Source organism: Falco naumanni, chromosome 12 (assembly GCF_017639655.2).
Source record: "Falco naumanni isolate bFalNau1 chromosome 12, bFalNau1.pat, whole genome shotgun sequence".
In the NCBI taxonomy this organism is placed as follows: Eukaryota; Metazoa; Chordata; class Aves; order Falconiformes; family Falconidae; genus Falco; species Falco naumanni.
The window spans coordinates 24,890,049-24,917,633 of record NC_054065.1 but is presented as its reverse complement, the minus strand read 5'-3'; the positions used below and the strand labels follow the sequence as shown (position 1 = coordinate 24,917,633).

The 27,585-nt window shown below is 36.8% G+C and overlaps 1 protein-coding gene across 4 annotated transcripts in view; it reads right to left on the bottom strand.

Moving 5' to 3' along the window:
- The window catches only part of SPATA17 (spermatogenesis associated 17), a 90,168-nt gene that overhangs the window by 7,837 nt on the left and 54,746 nt on the right, over window positions 1-27,585 (bottom strand). For all 4 annotated transcript variants that reach the window (XM_040611894.1, XM_040611896.1, XM_040611897.1 and 1 more), the window contains 2 exons: window positions 22,525-22,676; window positions 13,545-13,680 (listed from right to left, as the gene is read on the bottom strand). In XM_040611894.1, the coding sequence (XP_040467828.1) occupies window positions 13,545-13,680; window positions 22,525-22,676 (288 nt within the window). The remainder of the gene's footprint in view (window positions 1-13,544; window positions 13,681-22,524; window positions 22,677-27,585) is intronic.

Genomic DNA, 27,585 nt, shown 5'->3' with positions numbered 1-27,585 from the left:
GTCATGTGTAATATAACCAGCAATGAAGATTTGTGGTTCAAATTTGCATTTGTTACATTTGCTTAGTACCCTGCAGTCATTGTGGTTGCCCAAGGGGAAGAAGGGCAGAATTCCCAGCTGTACCCTCTAAGTCCATTTATTCCATTTATTGATGATCTGCAAGCCAGACACTGTCTGGTCCTCCCTCCCAAACATGTACTAGCTTTGTAATGCTTTAAAAAGAAATATATTCTCCTTTATAAATAACTGTTCAGATGATGAATCTATTTACGTGTATAAAGCTAATCCGCTGAAGAAGAACAAATCACCTTTAATACACTTCTCAGGTACTTTTAGACATATTCAGAGCCAGTATCAGTATTAAAAGTATAGTTTGCCACACATAAAGTTACAGTGCATGCTGTACCATACTTCAGTCAGTGTTATGAAACAACATTACCCAAATTCTGTTCTGAATGTCTGTATTTAAACCAAAATTTCCAAAGATAATATTCTATTTTTTCAACTAATGTAGCCTTTTTTTTTACAAGTAAATTAAATTAAGAAACCAATGTGAATTTCTCCACAAGCTATTTCATACTTGGATACCCTTGAACTTTACTGAATCTGAGCTAAAAAACAAATGTGCAGTTGAAATAGTTCAGTAGGTGTTCAGAATCCCAAGAGGTGTTTATTTGCTATTGCCATGCAAATGTCTACTTCTTGCAGGGTATTTTAAGGAAATATTTTTGAAGAAGATAGTAGATGTTCTACTTAATTTAATTAAGACATATAAATAACATTGTCAAGTGTGAAAATACTGGTGAGTAATACATAGTTTTGGGTTTTTTTTAAAAAAAACTTTTATGAAGTTATTAAATCTGAGGTGGAGCTCTGCCTAACAATACATTCCTGCGTACAGAAAAATATAAAGAGCCCCAAAAGCATCTGATGCAAAAGTAAATGACATTTTTATCATGGCACTCATATTTTTAAACCAACTCCTTGGCCTGTCCATCACGCACACTCTGCTAGCAACAGGACTTGTATTAGGAAATAATGTACTTAGGGATAAGTATCTTGACTTACACCATTTATAAACTGCTCCTTTCATTGTCTAATCTGTTCAACCACCACATTTTCTTTCCAGCTGAAAAGAAGCTGCTGCCAAGTGTGGACTGCCAAGACAAACTCAGAACCACTTTTAACCTGCTGGACTAAAGCCAGAAAATGTTTACCCTGCCAAGATCAAGTTGCATCTATGCCTAACTTGCTAAAATCATGCCACTAGGACACAAGAAGGAAAAACTGAGTTGAAATCCTGAAAATATTTGTTATCTTTATCAGGTTAACTTGTATCTGTTTAAAAAAAAAGTTGCAATTATTTAGAATTGATAAATAAATAAAGAAATAAAAGCACATTGATTGCATTGTATTAGGCATATGTAGCAAAACTAGTACTTCAGTTAGATTTCATTTGGTTTGACATTGTTCTGGATGATGGTTTCAAACCTGATTGCTTTCTGTGATGAAACGACTAGATACGCAGATCAAAGGAGAACAGTGGATGCTGGCTGAGCTTTAGCAATGCTTTCAATACAATCTCCCAGAGAATCTTTTTAGCCGAGTTGGTAAATTATAGTCTAGATGTGCAGACTAATAGAAGTCTGGAGTATCAGGTTCAAAGGGTAGCAATGAATGATTTGTATGCTAACTGGAACCTGGGTACAAATTTCCTCAGGTGCTATCTGGGGACCTGTTTTGTATAATACCTTCATCAGTGGCCTGGGAGGTGGCGATGGAATGCACTCCCATCAAGACCATGGACAACACCAAACTAAGGGTGCCACCAATACAGTTGAGGGCTATCAGAGTGGTGTAAATAGGATAGAGGAATGGCCTGACAGAACCTCACAAAATGGACAAAATCACCTGACACAGATTAACCCTGGAACAAAGCAGGCTGGAGGCTGACAGGCTGGGTGGTAGCTCTGCAGAAGAGAACCTGGGGGTCCTGGTGGGCGACGAGCTAAACATGAGACAGCAATGTGCCCTAGAAGTGATGAAAGCTAAAGAGAAAAACAGCTTTTCTGTTTTGTAAATATGTGCTACCTTCAGAAGAGATTGAAACGATCGAACAGGAAAAGGCCTTTCTCATTTTGCAGGCAGCCTGCTTTGGAGATCAGCTAACGCTAGAAAAACTACTCAGCTCCTATCCAGTCTCCACAAACACTCTCACTAATGGATAAAAGTGGAACAACAGCTTTTAGGCTAATACCTATTGCTATTTTTCCTGTCTGTATTTATTCATATATGATAGCATCTTCTTTGTGTGTCATGTTTTTCTTCATCTTTCAATGGCACTTTTCCCCCTGTGTATATCCACCGGTTCTTTGATACAGTTCAGGAACAGCATCAACAACACAGGTTAGTCACTCGGGGGCCACAGATTTGTTTTGGCATTGACATGAAGCTAGTTCTGTCAAACCGTTGCTGATTAAGAAACTCTGGGGGAGCAGAACAGCTGATATTTATAGCCAGACATTGTTTCAGACTCAACAGTGTTCAGAAAAATGAAACGGATTACTTGTATTAGCACAAATTTAAGCAGCAGATTGTCGAACACTTCAAAACCTAAAATCATGCAGTCTTGGTTCTGATATGAATACCAGTTATATATACTAAACGTAACAGCTTGTGCAAACATATTCTATGGCAGTACATAAGCAAAAGTTTATTTCATTTTTCAGCTGGATAACATCCAAACGAAATTCTACACTCAGTTGTCCATGTTGAGGAAAGAGTTTAGCCTTAGACTTCCTTTAACATCTATGTCTTTAATGTCTATGCAGAACTTTCAATGTATAGCTGAGTACTATTATATCTTATAAATGAACAGGAACTAGGAATTTTTACAATGCTTTATATGCTAATTTATTCATTGACAGCAATATAAGTTATACTGTAAACTTTTCCATACTTCTCTTAAGGACTTTGGATTTGACCTGCAGTGTGGAAATTCTTTAAACAGCAACACATTTTGGTCTTCCTCCTGCCAAAGGCTTGGGCATCTGCAAAAACTACAAATCATGCCAAACTCTTTGAGTGATATATGGAGGACCACAATCCACTAGGAAATAAGCTAAGACCAACTCATTCATTTCATTTAGGTCCTTCAGTGGGATTTGAACCATCCAGCCCACAAACCATGTCTCATGAGATTGCAGTATACATCCAGCCCACAGTAATAATGATTCATATACATATATGTGTATATGCTTTATTGCTACCTTTAGCTGGATTAAAAGCAATATATCAAATTTTATATTTCTGCTTCTTTTATTGGCTTTCTAGTACTTGATCAGCTGATAGAGGCGATAATGAAATGTTTTTTTATAAACTGGAGTTTGTAAGTCCTGTCCTGAGAATGTAATATTTCAAAAAATAGCCTAAGCTTTGGGGAAAAAACCAATTACAGAAACAGCATTAAAAATGCCAAGCACTGGGCAGAAGCAATTCTGGATCAGTTTAAAAAAGTGATTGATGAAACTCTAATCTGAGCTGAAGGAACAGTTTCACGACAAGCTGTGACCATTCCACACACTTCATTAGCTGCCATAATTAGCCTGGTGTTTCAATTTGTTAGAACTGGTGGGGACAATTTTACTCAGAATGCAAACATCAAAAAACAGGGTGCCTCAGACTTCAGAAGAGGCTGATGAGAAGCTTTTCTAGTCTCTGTTAACTAAAAGATTAATTACAGCTGATGGGAGGCTGTACTCTGATTGTCACTCTGTCTATGTGCATTACTTTTAGCATTAGAAGAAAGACATGGTTGACACTACACTGCTCAATCAAGCAGCTTCGCATTAGTGTACAAAGTCAGTTAATATGCAATGTTTGTATTGTTTCTCTTTTTCTCTTTCTTCCCCCCACCCCCCATGTCTGAGACTCTGATATCTAACAAGTTATACTTTAAAAAGAGGGTTATTCAGTTGCTAATGATCAGCACTTACCACTTAGGCTGTCATTCCTTTATACAACTACAGGTGAGAGATCCTAACTGTCTCAAAGCTACTGGCTGGGAATATTATCGGTTCCTATTATCGCAGTCAAAATGTAAATTCCTACTCCAACAGTCTCATTATGGAAAACAAAACCAATACAGTTGTGAAACAGATACTGTGTGCATCACAGCCCTTATATCTTATCCCCTTTACTTTAGGTGTTATTACCTATGTACATTAACTCAAAGCTTGTAAGGTTATTTAAATGGAAGTGAAGTCTGAATTTGAAGTGGAAAGGTTATTCCTGAATAATTCCATAACTCTCATTCTAGAATATTAACACATGGTAATACACCTACTCATAAATAACTCCTTATGTGGATATGCCTTTCAGTTTCCCTACATATTTTATGCTGAGATCAACAAAAACTGTAAGAGAAGAAAGAATATAGTTTCTTATCTCTATCATGGTGGAACATCCTTTTAACCTGAGTTTATAAAGGGCGTGTTGAAACCAACTCGTTCATTGCATTAAATGAATAAACACTGAAGTGTATTGCAAAGTGAATATCATAGTACTATTTAAAATGGAGTAGTTGAATTCAGAGTTGATTCATGATATAAATTTTAAAGAAAGAAGCAGTAGCTGCTCACATCAAGCCATTAAGAGAACAAGCACTCTGTATTACTTACAGTCTCTCATTCACTCCACGTAAGTGCACAAAGCTATCTTTTACTGTAATTTTTCCTATTCAGGGAATGTAGATTACTCTAAAATCCACTTTACTGCACTGAATTCCTACTGCTCAGAGAATAATCTACTTTTGCTTTCTGGAGAGATCATCGAAACAACAAAAACTTGCAGCGTTTCTCTCAGCTTGAGCAGATACCTGGCATAACCTCTTAGAATCCATCCAGAACAGCTATAGGTATTAATAGCACTACAAATTATAGAACTGTTCAACTGTAATGGGTCAGTGTAACAAAACATGTCATTCAGGCATTATTTTAAGATGTAGCATTCTGTAGTCTTAAGCGTATCGGTCGCAAGAAGAGACCGGCAACGTGTATTAAAACATGAGGTTTAAAAATGTCTGTTTTTCTGTGAAAATGGGTAACACCATTTTTCCTAGAACATTGTTTCTAAATAATATTTATCTACATATTGATTATACGCACTATGAGCCAGATCCTTACTTGACACAGATTAGCCTAGCTCAATGGATATATCTCAGTTATGCTAGGCACTGAGGATCAGTTCTTATACCTGCATTTTTCAACTGTTATATGGACCACATATTTCTTAGAGGATGGTGAAAAGCTTTCTGTTATTTTCATTTCAACTCTATTTAACCAGCACAAACATGGTCTAGGTGAGTACTATCAAATAATAAGTAGTTTGCTTTTGCAGATATGTTCCATAAAGAATTTTAGGTGACTTCAAAATATAGCCTTTTTAATTCAATATTATGGCAAACTGAATCGGGCTGAAATACATTATGTTTGGCAGATTTATAAACAAATCAATTCCAAGAATGCTGAACAGCCCATCCAAAACCATCATCAAAAGGCAAGGCCAAGCACTTCCCAGTTTAGTGCAAGAATTTTCCATTCCAACAAAATAATTTCCAAACAGTGAAAAACTAAAACCTATATAAACAAAACAAATTAGGTATAACTTCAAACTCTACTGTTTCCTGCTCAGCTGGGTTTTTTTATATTTTTTTTTTCATTAAAAGCTGTGCCACAAGTTACTGTAATGTACTCTAAGCATGTGCTAAAGGAATTGGTCAAGATAGTTTATTTCTAAAGTGCTTGTGGTTAAACATGAGGCTTTAAAATGTTTAAGCAATGTGTACAATGGGAATTATTTAGAACGTTAAAACATGCATGTATCTCCCTCGAAGAAATATTGGTTAAAGTTAGCTCTTACTAAAAAACAAGATTTTCTTGTATGCCACTAGCATACAAGTTACATTATTAAATGAGGAAGGTAGGCAAAGCAAGACATTTATCATCCAACAGACAAATGACACAGGATTGCTAGTTAGACAGTATAATAAGTACCATCTAATTTTCTCTTTCGAATCAATTTATTCTTCAAAGCCTTGGATCATCATCAAGGGACTGCATTTTCCCGTTGAGAAATTACAGAACTGAAAATCACGTTTTATAAGATATTCAACTAGTTGCCGACAAACCCTTACAAATAACCACTAGAATGGATTTGATTAGACAAGTCGTGACAGTATCTTTTCTTATGCAAACAACTGAATGGTTTGACTCTTCCCAGTCACTACTTTGTAGCAGTCTTTCAAAATCAGACCCGTAACTCACCAGTAACCTTCACCAGAAAGTTTTTTCAGCCTTGCTTTTCAGCCTTCCAGTTACCCACAGAGTTTTCTGCACTTAGTTAAAGCCAGGGATACATTTTGTATGTTTTACCTTGCTTCACAGCATTTACCTTCCTTCTACATCTAAGAAAATAATTTGAAAGATTCCTGATAGTTCATAATCATCAGCATTGCATATATCAATAGTAGCATTTTTCAAAGGCAGCCCAGCAGTGGTGACCTTAAGGATTTTCTCAAAGGAAACAATCTACAGTTCAAGAACTTTTCCAGTGGGAGCACTGACAGCAATCTTTACAACAAAACGTATTTCTGTAAATACGATACAGTCATTCCGTAAGGAATCTGGAAAGATCATTATGTCAACTGTCAAAAGCTGAAAGTGTCATTTACTTTCCTGGAAGACTGAATGGGTGCATCTTACAATGAGAGATATATCATTCTAGTACTGTGGATGAGAGGTAACGTCTGCCTTTTTAAATACATTTCTCCTGCATTTTTTAATATATTTCCTTCTCAACAGTATGTTATGACATTTATGTCCTGGTTTCAGCTGGGATAGAGTTAATTTTCTTCTTAGTTGCTGGTGCAGTGCTGTGTTTTGGGTTTGGTGGGAGAATAATGTTGGTAACACACTGATGTTTTCAGTCCTTGCTAAGTAGTGTTTATACTGTCAAGGGCTCTTTGGTTTCTTGGGCCCTACCAGTGAGCAGGCTGGAGAGACACTGGAAACTGGGAGGGGACACAGCCAGGACAGCTGACCCGAACTGGCCAGAGGGGATATTCCATACCATAAAATGCCATGCTCAGTATATAAACTGGGGGAAGAAGAAGGAAGGGGGGGACATTCAGCTTTATAGCATTTGTCTTCTTGAGTAACCATTATGCGTGATGGAGCCCTGCTTCCCTGGAGATGGCTGAACACCTGCCTGCCCATGGGAAGTAGTGAATTAATTCCTTATTTCGCTTTGCTAGTATGCGTGGCTTTTGCTTTACTTATTAAATTGTTCTTATCTCAACCCTCAAATTTTGCATTTACATCCTTTCCGATTCTCCGCCGCACCCCTCTGGGTGAGGGGGAGTGAGTGAACGGCTGCGTGGTGCTTGGTTGCTAGCCAGGGTTAAACCACGACAATTTAATAAAAAAAAAAAAGTATAAAATTCAGAAGTAAAAGTTGCAAAAGTGACTTTAAGCCATGTCTTGTTACCCAGTTTCAGAGACCATTTGCTTATTAAGCTGCTTTATGATATTAAGGTGGACAACACTGCTCTCTTTTTGTACTATCTAACCAGGTAGCCAAACACCTGGGCTCCAAGGAGCTCACAGTTCTTAAGTGTAATGTTGCTGTGGGAATTGCCTTAAGTGGAGGCAGGGAATTACTCAAGTTGATCTTCACATGAAGACACAGCAGTCTTTTGACTCACAATGAGTGTTCTGAGTGCAGAAAATATATGCTACAAAGGACAGGCTTTCCATTAATAGTATAGGATGTAGTGCTGTAGGACCAGATCCTTGGGTTTCAATTATTTGGTTTGTTGCAGGACTCAGGATAGGAAGAAAAGTGACAGAAAGCAGCCTTACCTTGGAAACAGATAGTGGATAACTCAAACTAAGGGTCCATTTGGAGCGTCTGAACAGATACATCAAGTCATACCAGCAGTAATAATCACACAGGAGCCATGTCATCGGCCGGGGATTGCTGGAGTGCAGCACACTTTGGCAACAACCTTTATTATCCCTGACATGGCTCATGAGGAAACCAGTAGTGTAACAAGCAAACTCTTACAGATCATCTAATAATTCCCCTACAACAGAGTCACTTCTGGCTGCCTCATTATGTCAGCTCTGCATTGCCTAGGAAAACACATTGCAGTTGGATTGGGGAGCTAAGAACCTGGTACTCAAAATACGTGCTAGCTCTTCTCCTTGTATATTAATGACTCCTGTCACAAGGCACACAAGTAAATATGGCCTTGAAAGCTTTAAAACGTGTCATAAAGTTGATAGTACAGATGCAGGTTCATTGCCTAATATCACACTGTATAAGAAAACATGCTTGTTTAATCTTTTTTTCCTAATTTGAATGAAAAGAAAAGAAGCAAAATCCTTTTTTTAAAAGTCCTAGAGTCCCAATCAGAGAGAGAAAAAGTTTAAAGCTTCACACATACATCATACCTATCCCAAGTCCAGTCACTGCAAGGCTACGAAAAATGAAGTTAAGGTAAAATTCAAATACATTTCAGTATATTCAGGCATGGAAAAGCATGAATAGTGTATCAAACAATTCTGCCACATAATGACATGATCCACTAGAGACATGATCGCTGTGAGTATGCTGTCGGTCCTACAAGGGTTGAAACTAATTTTCAAACAGAAATCATTTCTCCCCTCCCTGCCCTATTTTTCCCTCACATTAATACTATTAAAAGGTAACTTTTTGCTGTGGAACTGCAGGACACAGTGGTCTTAGAAGAATGCAGAAGAAAATGGGTTGGCCATGGCCATGAAGAAAAGTCACACTCACTTTCTAAGGCACTGACATTTTCAGGCCATATGAGGTTCTCCCTGTGGACCTCTTCCCACATATCTGGTTATTAGAGCCCTACCTGATTACGTGAGTCCACTTGGGCCATAATGTGAGCAACAATGAAAACCACCGAGGCTATTGAATTTTCAGAGGCCACAGACTCTACAAAACAGCGTACCATCCTTGGACACACAGGGGGGACTCTCTTTTTCATCATAGAAAGTCCAAAGTTAGCAAAGTCATGTGAGAGGCATTATGCAGTTGAGACGGTCACAGAGATTTGATCCTTACGATCTTCTTTGTTGTAGAAAGCAAGTCAAAGACCAAGAATTTTTTCCACAGTCTGTTATCTCTCTTATGCCAGATCAGAAATTTCTGCCAGTTCTTGGACAAAAAGCCAGATTTACACCTAGTGTAAATCAATGAAACTTTATATTTTGCATTATACTTACATCATAACATTCTTTGTATAAACTCTGGCTTAAAAAGGTACACGCGTTGTTTATCTGTTATACATGTTATGATTTAATTAAATACTTCTGCAACTTCAGTTGAAGGCAATCCCTGTCCAACAAAATCAACTGAAGCTGTCGATGGTGCCTTTATCTACACTGGCTGAAGATGAGCCTGTTATTCTCTGCCTCTGGTGACAAAGATGGAAGTGATATAATGTATATAAGGAACAACTATTGCTGGCTCTAATGGCTATGCAATACAGTGTGAAAATGCCAGTAGTGGTGACTACAGCTACTCCACCAAAACCAGAATTGCATTGCTGGTGAATTACAAGGGCTATTTTTCCTAGCCTAGGCGAGGCCATGCCAATCAGAAATATTTGAATTTGATACTTGATTAATGCTGGCAGTACTCTATAAGTGATTTCCACTTGACAACATCTAACTATTTAATTATTTCCCGTTATTAATGGAATGGAACAATTCAAAACAAACAGCTAGAATAGAATGACTGTTTTGCAGGAAGCTCGTAATAATCAATTCATACATGTAGAAATCTTCCTAAAATTATATCAAGCTGGCCTGTTGAACTTGAAAGGCATATTTTATCCCAATCAATGCATGAAAGTAAAATTATCCATAACTAAGGCATGTTTCTCTGCTGTACAGTTCAGCTGTAATGATCCCCACACACTGCACTTGCACATCAATTATGATAATCATAATCACGGTCGTTAAGCTGAATGTTCATTATTATCAGGATGCTGGTGACAGCAGATTCAATCATCGGGTGCAATGGGCAGGCAGTCACAGTCCCACCCAAGTTTCTGCAGACAGCGTTGTGCCACATTAAATCTATGATGTGTTCCACATCCCACTCCATTCCAAAAGCTGTAGACGGTAAAGGTCAACTTTATGTTCTGTGCAATATGCTTAGGTTCTCCAAATTAATTCTTTGCAGTACTGGGTATTTTTATGCTTTGTAGATAATAAAATTCTGTTTAGGGCCAAAATGCCTGTGCAAATAATGAAACAGTGATGCAGTCGTACTGTAATTCACCTATAATAAGGCATCAGAGGGAAGAATCTATCAGGAAGGAACATCTTAAAATGTCACTTACTGAATTTTGCAAATAAGAAAACATTAAATGCTGTCATTAAAGTCAGTTTTCTAAAATGCATATGCAAACTAATTCCAATACCGATTAAAGGCTGTAAGCTATCATTTCTGCCTCAGTAAATACAAACATATGTGAGTGTTTTGACAACTGAAAGATTATAGTTGGTGTATTTGATCCCTTGACTGTCCAAGCTACACTGGAACCTATCATTGTACGTTAAATTCATACTGACTGGTAAGTTTTTTTTATTGATAGGTCTCACATAAATCCTGTCAAAGGCATTCCAAGGTATTTAGACATATGATACTAAACTTAAAATATGTAAGCATTTTTATTTTTGTAGTGATTTACAACTGGGTAAGCTAACTAGATTTAGTTTTGCTAGAGGTATAGTATTTCCACTTCTTGTTTATTTTTAATGAAGAATTAGAATACAATAGTTTTCCCCTTAACTCAGAAACATCTTTGAAACATAAATGGAATGAGATAAAATTTTTCTGATTATAATTAGATGAAAAGAAGAGCTATTCACTTTTCCTCACATAGATATGGTAATTATTATGTTTAGAGGAAGTCTATGCTAATACCCTTTCATTTTCCAGAAGAAATATAACAAGGCAATATTTTTCATTGTTGTTCATTTTGCTTCTAAAGTAATTATATAATTTACATACTAATCTTTTTGTGACTTGAATTAAAATGCATACTTCTAAACACATGAAAATACAACTATAGGACATGCTCATGAACATATACAGGGAAAATTTTTTATACATAGCTTTAAAAAAAGCCAGCTAATATCAGCCAATATCAAATAATACCTCAGCAACAGAGTGGGGTCACTGATCCACTGACCATGGAACTGACTCCTTGGAAGAACTTACACAGTAGTTTGTCTTACCAACAATGATAAAAGAAACTTCTCTAGTACACACTGTCAGAAGCTGAATATACATCCTGGCAGGGTTATCAGTTATTCAGGTCGTAAGAGAAGTTGCATCCACTAAAATATCATCTCACGGGAAACTCAGAGGGCTATGTTTAGCAGACCAAGTGTTAAGCAAAAATTGGAAATTTTTTTGGTAGCATTTCGATACATGCCCTTTAGCCTTGTGATTCATTGAACAGGATAATTTTGTTCATAGCACAGATATATACAGTTTTAATACAGTTTAGAAGTAAGAAAGTGACAGAGAGTTCTTTCAAATTTAATAGTTACGAAAGTATGACCTCACACCTGCCTATAGGACCCTTTTCATAAAAATATAGTGAGGAGGTGGAGGTTTTTTGGCTTGGTTTTTTGTTGTGGTTTTTTTCTGATAATAATGACCCATTAAAGCAGCAGGTAGGTCATAAATAGCTCTTTTCTCCACTTATCTCTCTGTTTGGGTAAGCGGCTCCTAATTGAAGCTTCATATTGATTTAGAATTGGGGTTGGAAGGCTGTATGTCATGTTGGGTTAATGTATACAGCTATTCACCTCCAGAGACTTAGGTTGAAATCTATCCAAGATCACAAGTGAGTTTAGTTGTTTCAGCTAAGCACATAATTTATTTAATACTATATATGTGCAATATGATATACAATATAAATATCTTTACATTGTTTGATGCCATCATCCGAGCCTGAACAAGAACAACTAAGGACTGGAAAAGGAAGAGACTTTACAGGACAAGATGAGTACCACCAATAAGAACTTTTAAATTTTTTTTATATATCATACTTATGCAGCCACTCGCATCCTCCACTCATTGCTTTTGAAAGACAAATTCAGATCTTTTTGTCTGAATGTTGAACTTTGTGCCTTTATTTGCAACAAGATTAAATTAATGTATGTTAAAATACCAAAATTTTACTCTGAGCTCACTTGTAAAACTTAATGTTTTGAGAAAGAGTTCTTGTAAAAAATATTAGTTCTCAAACTAAGACTTCTTGGACCTTGTTATATATTAGAAAGGTTAAGTTACCTTCAGGGAAATAAGTAATGATATTTCAAAAAATCCCAGAATCGTTTAGGTTGGAATAGACCTCTTGAGATCATCTAGTCCAGCACCAGTACTCAGCTGGAGTAGGTTTCTCAGGTCCATGTCCACTTGAGGTTTGAAAACCTCTAAGGATGTAGAGCCCACAGCCTCTTTGGGTAACCTGTGCCAGTGTTCCGTCACCCTCACAGCAAAAAAAAAAAAAAAAAAAAAAAGAGGGTTTTCTCACATTCAGATGGAATTTCAAATTTCACACATTTCAGTTTATGTCTATTGCCTCTTGTCCTGTCACTGAACACTACTGAATCTCAGAGGAGTCTGGCTCCTTCCTCATTCCCTCCTATCAGGTGTTTATATACGTTGCTACCATGTCCCCTGAGCCTTCTCTTATCCAGACTCAAGGGTTCCAGTTCTCTCAGCCTCTCCTGCTACAAAAGATGCTCCATTCCCTTAACTATCTTTGTGACTCTGTGCTTCACTCTCTACCAAGTCCATTATCTTCCTTGTACCGGGAAATCTTAATATGATTATGATACTTAATGGAAATAGAAGTAATGCAAACATTACACAAACTCATGTTAGAACATGTTCTGAGGAAAATTACCTCTTGTAGCACTACAAAATCAGAAATATATGAGATGGTCCTGACAAAGCAGGCAGTTTAATGAAACTATCTTGAAATAAAAACAGCTATTCACTTTTTAGAATTCTTCCAAATAATGTAAGCAGTAAAATTCTTTGTTGGTTGTACTCAGGTTTTGCCATAATTTTCTGAAGGTGTATCTTAATGTGCAAGAGTAAATATGAGATCTCTCTTAACTCAGAAAAGGCAATACAGATAGAACTTTGCAAAACTTATATAACCAAAGCTGTACTTCAGCAGGCTTTTAAATCCTTATCTTGTAGGTGGGAGAGGTATTGAATTTCCTTAAATTGAACTTACCAGAAAGAGAGGCGAGGAAATCTGACATCACATCAGCTCTAAGTACGTGATTTTATAATATGCTAGAAAGATTCCCATTGGATTCCATGATCTCTGGATCAGGCCAAAATTCACTTAGTTCTAACACAATAACAATTTAAAAAAACTAAACCGTTCTTTAATTTTTGCAGCGACTTACCTTGTCTGTTACCCACTTCTTAGGCTGTACTTCTCGGAAGTGTTTAATTCCATAAGCTTCTTGGCCATATTTGCCTGACCGGTGAATTGATGGGTCATACTTCTCATTTTTATGATACGAAGAAAACGGCAGAAATCTGAAATTCAGCAATATTTTAATATCAGTTATGCTCTACTCTAAATGCCACAGGACTGATGTAAATCGTAGGTATCAATGCAACAGGAGGTGACATGGACACATGTTCCTGACATGGAAACATGTTCATGTTATTTTCCACTGCCTTCTTAATGCTCCCCCTCGGTACTGTGAGAGGATTTCTGCAATTTCTCCTACAGCTGCTTTTAAATTAAATTTGGAGCAAAAAGATACAGAGTTTCAACAGGATAAAATGAAGATTTTCTGTATAAAGATATAACTGGGTCCACTTGCATTACTAGACTATTACCTTGGCTGTATTTGCACTACCAGTTGGTGTGATGTGAAGAACGAGCAGGGTTCAGTTTGCTGGGATCTGCACGCCGACACTTCAAGCCTCAGGTGGCCCCACACATAAGAACATTGCTCCTTCCTAGAGAACTTTGCATCCACTTTACAAATCACGGAAGCCCCAAACGTACAACCTCAACCTGATTGTTCCATCAGGATGGAAACTTTTCAAGCATGCCGGCAGTACAAGCATAACCCAAGGCAAATTTGCACAATAAAGAACGCCCCTGTACCTTAAACTAGGTATGCATCCTTTGGTATTTGCTAATCAAAGCTAAATAAACCATACTCTCTTTTAGCAGAATAGAAACTTACACAAATAGTACTGTCGACTTTCCTATATTGGCAGACCACAAATCAAAGAAGTGATTTCTTCTGAATACACAAATTGTGTACTTTACTCTGAAGTTATAATTATGTCCTAATTAGCAATCTTTTGGAGCCTTTTATTTTGCTATTGGTCATACTGATGTTGGACTCCCTGCTTGTGTACTGCCACTGAACAGTGAAGCTCCAGCTGCCTGCTTTGGGCATGGAAGAGGTTTTCAGATGCATGTCCCTAACTCTCATGGACAGCGACAGGTTTTCTGGGTAGGTTCCATAGTAAACCATATGGAGGAAGGTGAAAAACATCTTATATATAAAGGATCCACAAGAGACCCTGTAACGATGTATTTGTTCCATCTATTTCAGTTTTCAAGAGGGTTATGAGAGCAAAAAAGTACCTTTTAGTATGGGGTAAAACCTTGTGAATTAAGCTTGCTATTGCTGGTATTCTGAAAAAGCAACATGCATTCTTTATTCTACAATTGCAGGAAAAAATATTATGCATTAAAATTAGAAAAATGTGCTTCAGAAGTTTAAAACATCATTTTAACTGCCATGACAACAGGTGTAGTTAATTAAAAACTTTCCTAGTTGAAAGCTTTTCAGAATCCAGAGTCCCTAGAAGAGTTAGACAGTTAAACAAGTGTTTGATAAAGACGGGCATCAAAATACCTTTCTTTGTCTCTCAGCTGATACAGATTCGGAAAATTATTTATTTGGACTAACTGATCTATCAGCAACTGTTTGAACGTTTGTTTTCTTAAATTAATTTCCTTTCTTTCCACTTCATAAAAAGAAACTATTTCAGAATCTTGCCAGCTATATCAATTTATTCTATCAAGTACCACAAACAGATGTCATGTAAAGTTAGCGAAAGAAAAACACTGAGTTAGCAGACTTTTAAATTATACAAAGCTATAGTATCATGTGTATACTCATGGGAAAGGACACTCTCACATGACAGATTATGGTACTTGTAATGCTAATTTGCACATGGGATGGACATCACACACACACAAAAATTAATGTGGCCCCAGTGTCCCAGAGAATACATCGAAGGTGCTGTGAGCCGGCTGCTCCACTTGCAGTTTTTATCACTTCTGAATTGCATTTTAATAGTACATTTTTCTTTTGTTCAGACATGAAAGAAAATTGGCTTTCTCAGGGGATTGGATAGCTGAGAAGACAAGGCTAGCAGTTTAGGGATTTGCCCATATATGCATAGAATTCAGTTGAGCCGTAGCATTCATAATTTAATACGAATACTATGTCTATAAAATTTATACACAAAATGGCAAAAAAAAATATTGAGGAAAGTAGAAAAGTAAATTATTATAGTTTTCCCTACAAAATTTCCTACATAGACATTTTGATATTAGTGTGGATCAGTTAATCTTTGTCTTTTTAGTAAATGAATACTCAGAGTAATCTATGTTCTACCATGATTCCAAACAAAAAGTGTACATCTGTTGTAACAGTTCAGACACAACAGTATGTTCTACATGTAGTTTAGCACAAATGTGATCTTCAGCATTCTGCTGTGTACCTCTTTTAAGATCATTAACTGAAGTATGTGCCATACAACCTGGAATGTATGTCTATGGCTGAGTAAAAAAATATTAAATCAACTATGAATTTTTGAGGGAGAACACTGAACAATAAAAAATATTAAAATTGAAATGAAAGAACATCGAAATTTAGGGATAATGGTATAAAACAGCCTAAAGAAAAAATTTTCTGTTTTTTTTTCCTTCTGTCTATAATTCTGCTGTCAGAGCCAGGTGGGCAGATCCTTATAGCAACAGCGATCTAACTACAAGAAAGAATCGTATGCTTGCAAATTCAATGTCTGTTGCAAGCAAGTAAAGTTTTCATTACTGTGTGTGAATAAGTAATTAAAAAGATCATTAAAACAATTTTGTGTTAAGTAGGGTAACCAAATTAATGGGAGTCATACAGAAGTCAGTATACCCCCACAACCAATAATAACATTAAAAAGCAACAGCACTGCAAAACACTTCAGTAATGGTATTGTGTTCTGTATCTCTGTGTATACACCTGACACTGCTTTTCCCCAAATTAATGACAGTATGTGCTCTGAATGTGACAGAAGAGAGTGATGGAAGGAGAAGAAAATTAAATACAGGAAATGGTATGGTACCATTATCAACTGACAGGTTTAGACCTCAATAGGTTTTTTTCCACAAAAAGCTCACTTTCAGGATTCTTACATCTGATTTTCAGGTTTTCCTTGTGATATAAGTGCAAATTCAGAAATTCTTAAAGGTTTTCAGTAAAGATGACGAGACAAAAGTAGCAGGTTCAAAGAACGAAATTCTGTATAGATGTTACAGCGTGCCATAAAACATAGTCAGTGTAAGCTGAGGCTTTCCAAAAGTTGATGATTTAATGGGAGGTGAACTTTCCCTATAGAAATATATTTTAAAATAAAAAATTATTTCATTTCACCCACCACAAAAGCCTGAATGAGAGATATGCCAAAGGATACATTCAAGACAGGGAGAAAGAGTTGGAACCAAAAATGGGAAACTATTTCAGGTTCTGCAAATAGTATTACACATAGACAACCCGAGGGAGGACCAGGACCAAAGCTGGCAGCATCGCTGGTAATGAAGGCGAGCTGCACTGTCACCAGGACCACACTATGTTGAAAGTAATTAATGTAAAGATACCTAGAAGCCTTCACTTAGCAGCCAATCCCAGACCTGACAGCTGCTAGCGGGGTGTACTTGCATTTCAAAAGATACCCTAGCTCTTTGTTGTTAACAAAAATAAAAGTTGCTTTCTCTCTCCCTTGACTCAATCTATCCTGCATCTCCCTGCTAGTATTAATTTCATCTTTCTAAACCTTCTTTTCCCCACATTTTCATGATCTTTCTTCCTGCATTGCTTACCTACCATCTCCTTCCTCCATTCTGTCTCTTTTATGTAATAGCTCTCACTATCATGACAGGGCATGGAAGAGGCATTTTAGACACTGAAGGCTTTCCAGTTGGATCAACCGAGACAATAGAAGCAGCAGTAGGTACTGGGGGTAACATCTATGGCACTGCGAGAGGAGAGAGCAGCCACACGGACAGGAAGGAGGATTTGTCAGGTCCATCATTTACTGCTGGCCAGCAGCATCCCAATGCTATGTGGTACCCACCAGCAGGACATAGTTCAGAGGCATTAACTTTTTCTTGAATTTAAATGGCAGCAGAAAAGCAGAGTGGTCCTTCAGGACCTGCCCAAGGGGCAAAATCCCCCCAGTGCAAGCATGTAATACTGATATCGGAAATGCTTCAAACTTTACACAGGCTTCTGAGAAAGAACAGGCAGTAGATCTACTGCCAGACTGCTGTACGTGCTGCACTACCAGGCCACAATAAGAAATATTAAAACCAGAGAACTAGAAGGAATATTCTGCTCACACAGTTCTTCAAACGTTGATAATATTTGTATGTACCGTACATTTTTGTAATGTAGTAGTAAAAATACTACCAAAATCTTAACTCTAGATGTGAGTGTTAAATTTTTTTATCTAAAATGGTTCTAAGCAACAGCAAGTAAATTCCTTGCTGTCTTGATCCAATTCAAATAAAACAATTCAATTTCTTTTCGAAGACCATGAACAACTAGCTCTGAACAAACTATGCTTCTCTATCCAAAAGCTCTGAATCTTTATCTTTTCTTTTTTTTTCTTTAAATAAAACATGAAATTAATTTTAAGCTTTCAAATTTGGGTTATACCTCAAATAATTTGTTTTTCAGATCCAACTATGTCTATCTTTTCACTCGGGGAACAAAGGAAGAAGCACAATGGTTTTCCACAGCAAAACAACTGCAGCAGGGCACCCATTATTTAGTTCATTATGAATGCATATTAAAATCAAAGTGTTATTTACAAAAATAAAGATAGACTATTTCACTCAACATATCTAGTCAGATTACCATTACCAGAATATTTTTGTCATAAGAAACTTATTTTGGGTGCATTATTACAGATATTGTCTATAATATTTTAAATACATATTTTTTCAATAAGCTATCAATCACTTTTATCCCAATGTCAGTAAATCTAAGAATCCTCTCTCCGTTATTGTTTAACCCCTGTCTGAGATACTGTGAAGTGGCAAAGAAAAGTATAGTTTAGTTCTTGTAGGAAGTAAAAGAGATCTCTTCTGCAGCAAATTCCGGAACTTCTTAATTATACACAGACTTATTATCTGCATCCCCAGTGTTATAAAGTACCAGAACTTCATTAGAAAAATTAAGATGGAAAAATGAAGGCGCTACTTTGTAAATTTCCAGTGGAAATTAGCTGGAAGAAGCAGAGGAATACTGGATCAAAAGAGGGTAATCATGCTTAACTGTGCCCTAGAGCACCCGCATGTATAATACGATTTGCACAGTAACTACCTCTCCTATTACTGCTTGTTTGGAGTATTCTGTGTTAATGGGGTTAGCTAATTTAGTATTTTAACTTAAAAAGACTCTGCTGATTAATAAATGTTGCACACTGTGCTAGTAATTAAAATAAATGGAAGAGTTACAAATAGAAGTTGAATTGTTAAGAAAACATTATCTGAAAATATATGATAATCCCTGTTTATCATAATACAATAACAGTCCGGAAAATATGCAAATGGATGAAGTTGCAAAGCATATGAAAAACTAAGCATGATTTTTTAAAAGTTTTCAGATTTGTTCTACTTGTATGACATAAAATATAGTAGCCATTTTCACTGCAGATAAATCAGAAATACAGTAAAAGTTCTTGTAAATGTAGAAATTAAACGAGTTTTTTAAAAATACTAAATCTAATCAAAGTGGCTTGCTTTTTCAATTTTATTACCATTAATACCAGGCAGCTCATGACACTGATGCTCTCCAAGTATAGAGTTCGTTTAGTTCATCAGTTTTGCTGTGAGCGTACCTTTCGTGCCCAGCACTGCACAGAACAGAAGCACCTAAGCTGGTTCTAAAGGAAAGCACCAGCTGGCTGAGAATAAGCCCAGGAGGAGCTTGGTGCTGCATTGTTCACATCGCACTGAGAGGCAGGGCGTGCAAACATTGCACTCTGCTGCACACAAGTGAACCAGCGTGCTCAGGACTAGCTTGGCTGCCTCCAGGACAGCACGGAGCACAGACGTAGCCAGAAGCTGAGATGACTTGCCTGATGTCACACCAGAAGACGACAATAAATCAGGAAACCTCAGCCTTATACTATTGCAGGTTTATCCCTATCCTGTCACCATATTGCAACTCACTCTGATGTATGTTGACTTTAATAAAGATGTTTAATAGTAGACTTTGAGGCACGAGGCATGCTATGTGAGACAGATTTCAGCAAAATGAATGAACATAATTTACATCTTTGTTCTTTGGAAAATTATGCCAGCATGCAGCTGCATGCAACTCTGTAAAGAACTTTTCATGCTTAGTGATCTAAATCTGCTGGATCCAGCAGTTGGTGCCTCAAACTAGACACTAGTTTATTAAGTGGCCATCCCGAAGGAGTGCAATTGTCATTCCTCTCCAAGAGGAGGGGGAAATCACTTCATTTGTATGAAAAATAGCACAATAAAGCAGTAACAGCTTCAATTACACGAGAAAAAGGAATCATTCTTATTAGGCTAGATTACCCAGTTGCTCCTTCATTACAAAACAGGAAATTCCAGCAGTTGCTTTAAGTAAGCACAACATTCTCTCTTGCTTTCATTCGTACTGCTTCCACCTGCCCCAAACTCTCCCACAGCTTTTTAAATTATTTTTGCATTTTATCAGAAGTAAAAACTTTCTTAGAGCTTGAAACACTTAAAGAAAACATATTACCCCTTTAAAGATAATCAGAGGTGAGTGGAAATTCTGAATGTTGTTGGAAATTGCAGGTATACAGCAACGATTTTTCTATCTTATGAGATATCACACAATGCTCATTCTAGAAACATTCAGATCAAGGATTCAGTTTTTCATTTTATGCAAACACAAGCTTTCTCAACAAATGCCACACACTTCCATTCTCTCCTTATTTTCTAAAATAGAAGAATAATCAGCATAGGAAGCACTACGAGGAAGAAATACAGTCCCAAAGTACACAATTACATAGAAAAAGACAGAAATTTGTCAATTCATAATAGACACTGCTGAGAAAAAACTACTGTAGAATCTAAGTAACCCTTTGCTGACTCCTCCCTAGAGGCTGACATCCCACGCAGCAGCTGCAGCATTACTAGTGAGTGTTGGTTCTGATGATGACCTGCAACTCTGTCATCACCTTTTCAAGGTTACAGATGTGACCCTTGCACGGTTGGTTGAATATGAAGCACAAACGGAATGATCACAGCCCGAAAAAGTATAATACACTGTGCATTTAGCATGCATGAAGCTGAGAATCATTGGTGTTAGGACATTGCTTCTGTGCATTAAGGATGGCACTAAACGCTTCCTTACCCATAAGGTAAATAAAGACCCCTGCTCAATTAATAGCTGTCAAAGTTGGAGACTCCAAATTTAAACTGTATGAGAGCAAAGCTTCACAGTTCACTCACTGAAGAGAGTCAGGGAAATATTTATTACAAGATCTGACCTTCTGAAACTGTTGATACGTGATGTCTGGGGTAAACCTCATCAAATAAAGACCGGGCAATATAGTCATGCCTATAAACGAAGGATATAATCCATTCTTACATGGAATTCACCAGTCAAAACTTACTCAGTAAAAAGAACACCTTAAATGAGAGGTAGAACATTAATTATTACCTAGTGGGTGGTTTTTTTTCTTTTTAAATTTCACTGGCAGAAGCAAGAAATAAAAGTTAATAACAAAAAAAGGCCCAGATTTAAGCTGAGATGTGAAAGTTAAGCTGCTTCCACTTCACCCCAATAAATGAAAGACTAGAGGGAAATAGAAAACAGAAGTACCTTTCTACTTGTAACTTAACTCAGTTATGTTTATGGAATGAATAGAATAAAAAGAACTATATCTCATTTTTGGCACCGAATGTAAAAATAACATTGTCTAGAAGGGGAAAAGTAACGGAATGAAGAGATTTTTCTTTATTTCAAAACTGTTTTTTAGTAGAATTTCCATTTTAAGCCACTGTTAATATGAAATCAGGGAAAATGTGAAAAAAAATGATCCAACAACAAAAACATAAAAGCCAAACCATGAAAACGCAATTCATTCGGGCATTCTTAAGCCCCAGACCTGAAGCTGACACATGGCAACTTGGAACTGATAGAAAATCTTGAAACAGATGAAAGATAGCAAAGCATCGTGTCCCAGTGAATCGGTGGATCACAGGTTGCTCATGAGGAAAAGTGACTCCTTTCTGTCCTGAATTCTGCTGTTAAAGTGTCAAAGGATTGCCAAGAGCAGTGATCTCAGGGGAAAAGTTGACATCCATTTTTTCTAGTTAACTACAAAGTCAGAGCAGGTGATTTAACAGGCTTTTATTATGACTGGACAAAAGAGTTCCGTCATGATGAGAAAAAAATTGAAAATATTTTGGCAAGAGCCTTAAATCTTTCAGGACAGAAGCCTTATATCTTTTGGGATGGATTACATCTGTATTTGGGATCGTATGGAAAAGAACTGGCCTGTCTGACACTATTGCAGATGCTACGGTTTAGGAAACCGAACTGCTTCAAAGATGATTACAGTTTTTGCATCATGTTCTAACAAGTGCAGCATATGCTCCTTCCCCTTTCAAGAGAGCTTTGGTAGTCTACTGAGAGAGAAAGCAAGTCTCATTGGCATGCAGCACCATTTTTTCCTCCCATAGTCTGTCAGTCCCCTGAATACGAACACTCGAGCAGTATTTTTTCCTTGGCAAGGTGCATGTGGCAAAATATGATCTGCATTTGTTTTCTCATTTCCCATTAAACCCATCTATTGCAGCACATATTATTATTATTATTATTACAAGTTCTTCTATAGATTCATAGATATGGATGGCACATGTCACACAATTACAAGATAGGGTCTCTGCCCTGAACAGTTTATAATCTAAGGACACAGAATTTAGAAGTATGTACACAGAATGTTTGCTAGTAAGCTGTCACGTTCGACATTTCATTTTGTCAGGCATGGAAGGTTTTGGAAAGCAACGGAATAAAGAAAACATTCTCATAAAAATATAAGAAAAACCAAAGGACTTACTCATTGTCATGTACACGGTTTCTCCATTCCTCCCTTTTCATTTCCTCTCTGGCCTTCTCTAGTGGTGAACTGATTGATGCTGCCACTCGCAAGGTTGGTTCCAAAGGCTTGTAGCGCTGCCGCAATACTTCAGCAGGATCGCGAAAAGGCCCCTGAAAGGTATAGGATAACGTAAGTGTTTTATTGTAGGGTTACAGTTCTTTTCTTTCCTTCTTTTATTCATGACAATTGATGAAAGAGGACACAGAATGTCTGGGAAGTGTAGGAAGAATTTTCTTCCAAAATAATTAAGGCAGTTCATTTTGACAGAGTTAAAGATAACATAAAGGTTGATAAAATGCTCTAAAGCTCCAAAGAGAGAATGAGATATGTGCACTCCAGATTTATTTAATGACTAAAAATGTTTTATTATTTTCAAATGATACATTGCTAGAGCTGATTAGGAAAACTTAGTTTTTCCATAGAAAAAAATATTGGTGAAATAAAATCTGATACACAAGTATTAACTTTATCTAGACGCTGCTGAAGCAGAAAGCTTAAGTTTTTTCCTTTTCAGAGTATAAACAATGTTTTACCTTAACATGCTCTTTTCAATTTAACTGTAAAGCTGCCTGGAAAGGAACTTAATACATGAGTTACGATACAATTCTTCTAATACAACTGATACAAATTACTTCTATAATATAGGTGAATAGTCCATTTTTGAAAAGTCTAATTCCACATTAACTTCATTATTCTTAAAAAAAAAAAATATGCAAGCTCATAATTCTTTGACAAGTCTCTCCCTATATACACATATATATCTTTTTCTCCAGAGTAAATTGTTTAATAACTGATCAGATCAGTATCTTCCATTTAACAACACAAATAAATAGCAGCAGGAAGTCCTTTCCTGTGCTGTCAAAGTGACATCTCCTACATCTCACTTTTGGTACTAACCAGCAAGAACTTACACAAAGTATAATTAGTGCCATGTTACGCTCAGGACAGTTCAGTAGCAACTCTGGATTTAGAAGTGTTGCTAATTGATTTTTGTTTTATTTTCATCATTGTTGATCCTGCAATGAACTAGTGAAACCTTCTGAAACTACGAACAAAGAATCCTAATCACAGCCTTTATTCTTAAAAGATATCCTTCTTTAAATAGGTTATCACTAACAAGTCACAGCTGGAGTTACTGCAAGCACTGAGTGAAGACTGTGGGGCTAATAAAAAGAAATGATTCACGCCTCATTTATGTTCACTTATGTTTTACATTAATAGAAACCAATAATAGGAACCAGTTACCATAAAAGTCATGGACCGTAAATAACACAAATGGCAAATAAGTATCATCTAGTACTTTTCACAGCTGGACAGGAGGATTGCTATATTTGAAAGTAGTTAATGGATTTTTATCGGAACTTTACTTTTTAAAGGCACAGCACCATGATTCAGAGATCTTTTTAAAGGTCCCAGTAAGCAAATGAGCATAATATTTGCACTCCTTGCAGATATTTTCTTGCTTCTATTTTCTAAGTCTGCATTAAAAAAAAGTTCATCTAATATGACCACGGTAAGTTTAAAAACAGACTGGAAAGAATTATCACCTGTGAGAGAATAATCGATACTAGAACAGGTCATTAAAACTAGTAGGTAATGTTCAACTAATACATAATCTGGTGATTGAGATATTAAAAAAGTTTAAAATTTATAATAAAGAATGAATATTTTTTTTGGACGACATTTGCATCAAGTGGATCCATGGAGGAAAGAAGAAAGGAGTGTACTATTATCAAATAATATCAAGATAAATGTGTTGGCTTTTAGAAAACAGTCTGTCAGAATATCGTATTTCTTCTTCGCTGTAAAATATTGACTCATATTCCACCAGGGTAAGGGCCAAATCAGATATCCAAGCAAGGTGTTTTTTCCATCTTTAATTTCTAAGACCTTCTAATGCTTTCTCAATCCATAGTTTAAATGAAATTAATAGAGTCCAGCTATGAGTGGAAGGAGGGAAGGAAAGAGCGTTAACTAAGCAAAGGTCTCTCAAGCCAGGCTGTGTCATCATTAATGGTATATGTGTTAGAATACTAGGATAATTCTAAACATTCCCTGCAGATTTTTCCATTCCTCTGAATCATGTATTTGAAGAAGCTTATCTAGCAATAGGCACCTAAGAAATATATCCAAGATGACAAGGCCTCTAAAAAATCCATTTACCTACTTCCATTTTACAAGTTTAACTTTAAGATTTGTGGAATGTGTGGTAGAACGGTGCTTACAAATGTTTTCAAACTGGCAGTGCCTGCAAGCATTTCAGGCATCCTGCTTCAAAACGGAGATCTTCCTGAGGAAGTTAGGCTAGGGCAGGAAGGCAGGGAGTCAACCAAGAGCTTGCACCCTGAAAGCAACTCACACAGCCCTATGGTCTATGTTTGGGATTTGTACTGGGTAGCATAAATCTTCTCACTACTGATTGGACTCCCAAATAAAGGTTAGTAGATCAGCATTCTTACTACTTTAGCATAAAATCAGAAACTCATGATAGAGATTATGATCTACATGAAATTACACAATCTTCACTGCCCCCATTCCAGAACAGCTAACAGCATGCAAAAAATCCCCTAAAAATGGCAATGTCCTTTCTGTTATTAATGCCTTTTAATGAATAGATGACTAATTTTAGCATTATCTGTGTTACCATCAAACTGTAATTCTAGTTAACTCAGTAATAAAAATGATAGATCTAACTGATGCATAAGTATCATTAAAACTTTTCTTTTAAATGCTCTATCTTACACACACAGTGCTTACCTATAAAATGCTAAATACCCATTTTCCTAAGAGAAGCTGAAAGATGGTTAATTTCTGTTCCTTCGAACATATGTAATTGACATGTTCATATAAAATATCTAACTCTATGGGCAATACAAACTTTAGATACCTGAAAGAACAGTGAAGTAACAAGTGACTCACAGTGACTCTAGGTACTAGGAAAAGAAGCTTGGTGCCAAAAAGTGTTACCACAGACAAGTAGGACACAAGTATATCTAGTAATTAAATTCCTTATTGTCACACCAGACAACTTGCAGGATGATGTGTTCTGATGGGTTTTCATTTCCAGCTGTTTCATCAGCTCAGACCAGTGTCCTTTTCTTAGACATACAACCCTAAATTGTCAAAGTGTTGTGCAGGGATTTAGCCGTGTGACTCCCATTAACATCAATAAGAGTCGCGCAGCTAAATCCACGCGCTGTGCTTTGAAAATTTACCCCACAGCGTACATCCCAGGGTGCTGAAAGGATTAAAGTATTATATAGTAAATTCCCTCTTTGAGGTGCAGAAAATAAACAGAACTCTTCTGGTTTGTTCTAAAAGGCTATCTGTGCACCACTGCTGTGCGTGCGTCTGAACTTAGAAAGGTCTATAAAATATTCCAAATCCAAACAGAAGCTTGTAAGATACTTACTATACAGCAAAGCAGTTTTGTAAATGCAACTCAACTGGAAAACCTGAGTTCCCTCTTTATTTAAGAGCATGATTCCTGTACTATGTCCTCTAGGCAAAATCTTCCCCTCCATCCTGAGAGACAGTGCATTCAGTCACAACCCACTGAAGGACTGCCATAGCCCCTTTGGTGCCACAAGGTAAAGCTATAATGTCATATTTATCTCATCTCCAAACTCCCTGACCACCCCAACTGATGGCTCACACTTTGCCTCGATTCTAATGTGAGTCAATTAATTCATTCAATGAGGAAGCTCAAGCAGTCAAGGTAGGGAGAACATAAGGAGGCAAGGATGAAGGTGGAGAACTGCCCTGAAGTTGATCCTTACTGTTACAAGCAGTGTAGATCTCTGTGTGGCTCACCTCCACTTCTCCAGAGGTGTTGTGCATCTTCTTGTTCTCTAATGCAATTGCCTTTGCCTTCATGTCCCACCACTGGTAGAGACTCATCCTGCTACAGACAAGTCAGTTGTGACATAAAGGTGAGAAAAGCCTCTTGTGTGGGAGTTAGACAGTACGCCCACAGCCATCCCCGCTGAAGAACAATGTGGATGCAATTAATAAGCCACAGGCAAAATGTGGCAGATAGTGTGGTACACATAGTTTGAACCCAGCAGTAGTTCAAACTTAAGATTGTGTTCAGATCACCTCTACCAAGGGCTGTAATAATATAGTGAAAATAACCATATCAATTCAGAGGAGTAAAATACCAATAAAAATATATTATACATTGCTTATTGCTTGTCATTGCTGTTTAATTTCTGCAGCTAAACGATAGCTTCCATAAAAGTTACTGAGAAGGACCCATTTAGAAGTATTGTCTTTCTAAGCAAAATATGGATGAGAAAATTTAGGACGGAGTAAAAAAATAAAAAAAACAGCGTAAGAAGTTCTGTAGACACCGTGGTCATTCACAGTCAAACCAGCACTGAAAGCGTATGTGTGAGGTAAGTAGAAGGTTCAGTAGATTGGGAAACTGAAAAATTCTTCAGAATAGAGGGTAAAACAGAATATTATATCAAAAGTAACTGTATCAGGCATTTACTGGCAAAAGCTACATGTCATTGTATTGTCATCAAGCGAGAAACACAAAGGTCTCAAAAGTCTGTCTGCTGTGCATATTGGGCATATTCTCAGCAGGTTTTGACAATAAGGTGTCAAAAGCTATTTTGCCGTCTTGTGGGATGTTCTCTCTGATGCATTATCTCAGAGATATCCATTACTTTATAGAAGAGAAAAAAGCTATCTGCAACATATGTTGCCATCAGCTGAAATTAAAATTGAGACTATGACAGTTAAGAATGGGAGCTGGGCAACTTGGCTGTGATGCAGAACAAACTGTAGAAATTTTTGTAATGAAAGTTGACACACAGCTAGTGGACACAAAAGAGCAGGAACTGTTCTATACTGAGAAGATGTCTCCTGGTCTTCATATGGAAAACAACTGCAAAAAGAGGAAAAAGTTATCACAACTGGCTAATTTGTCCTATTACCTTTCATTTCTCCTACTTTTTTACTGATTTAAAATTGGAAATTATTACTTCTACCTTTAATGAATCATGATACTGG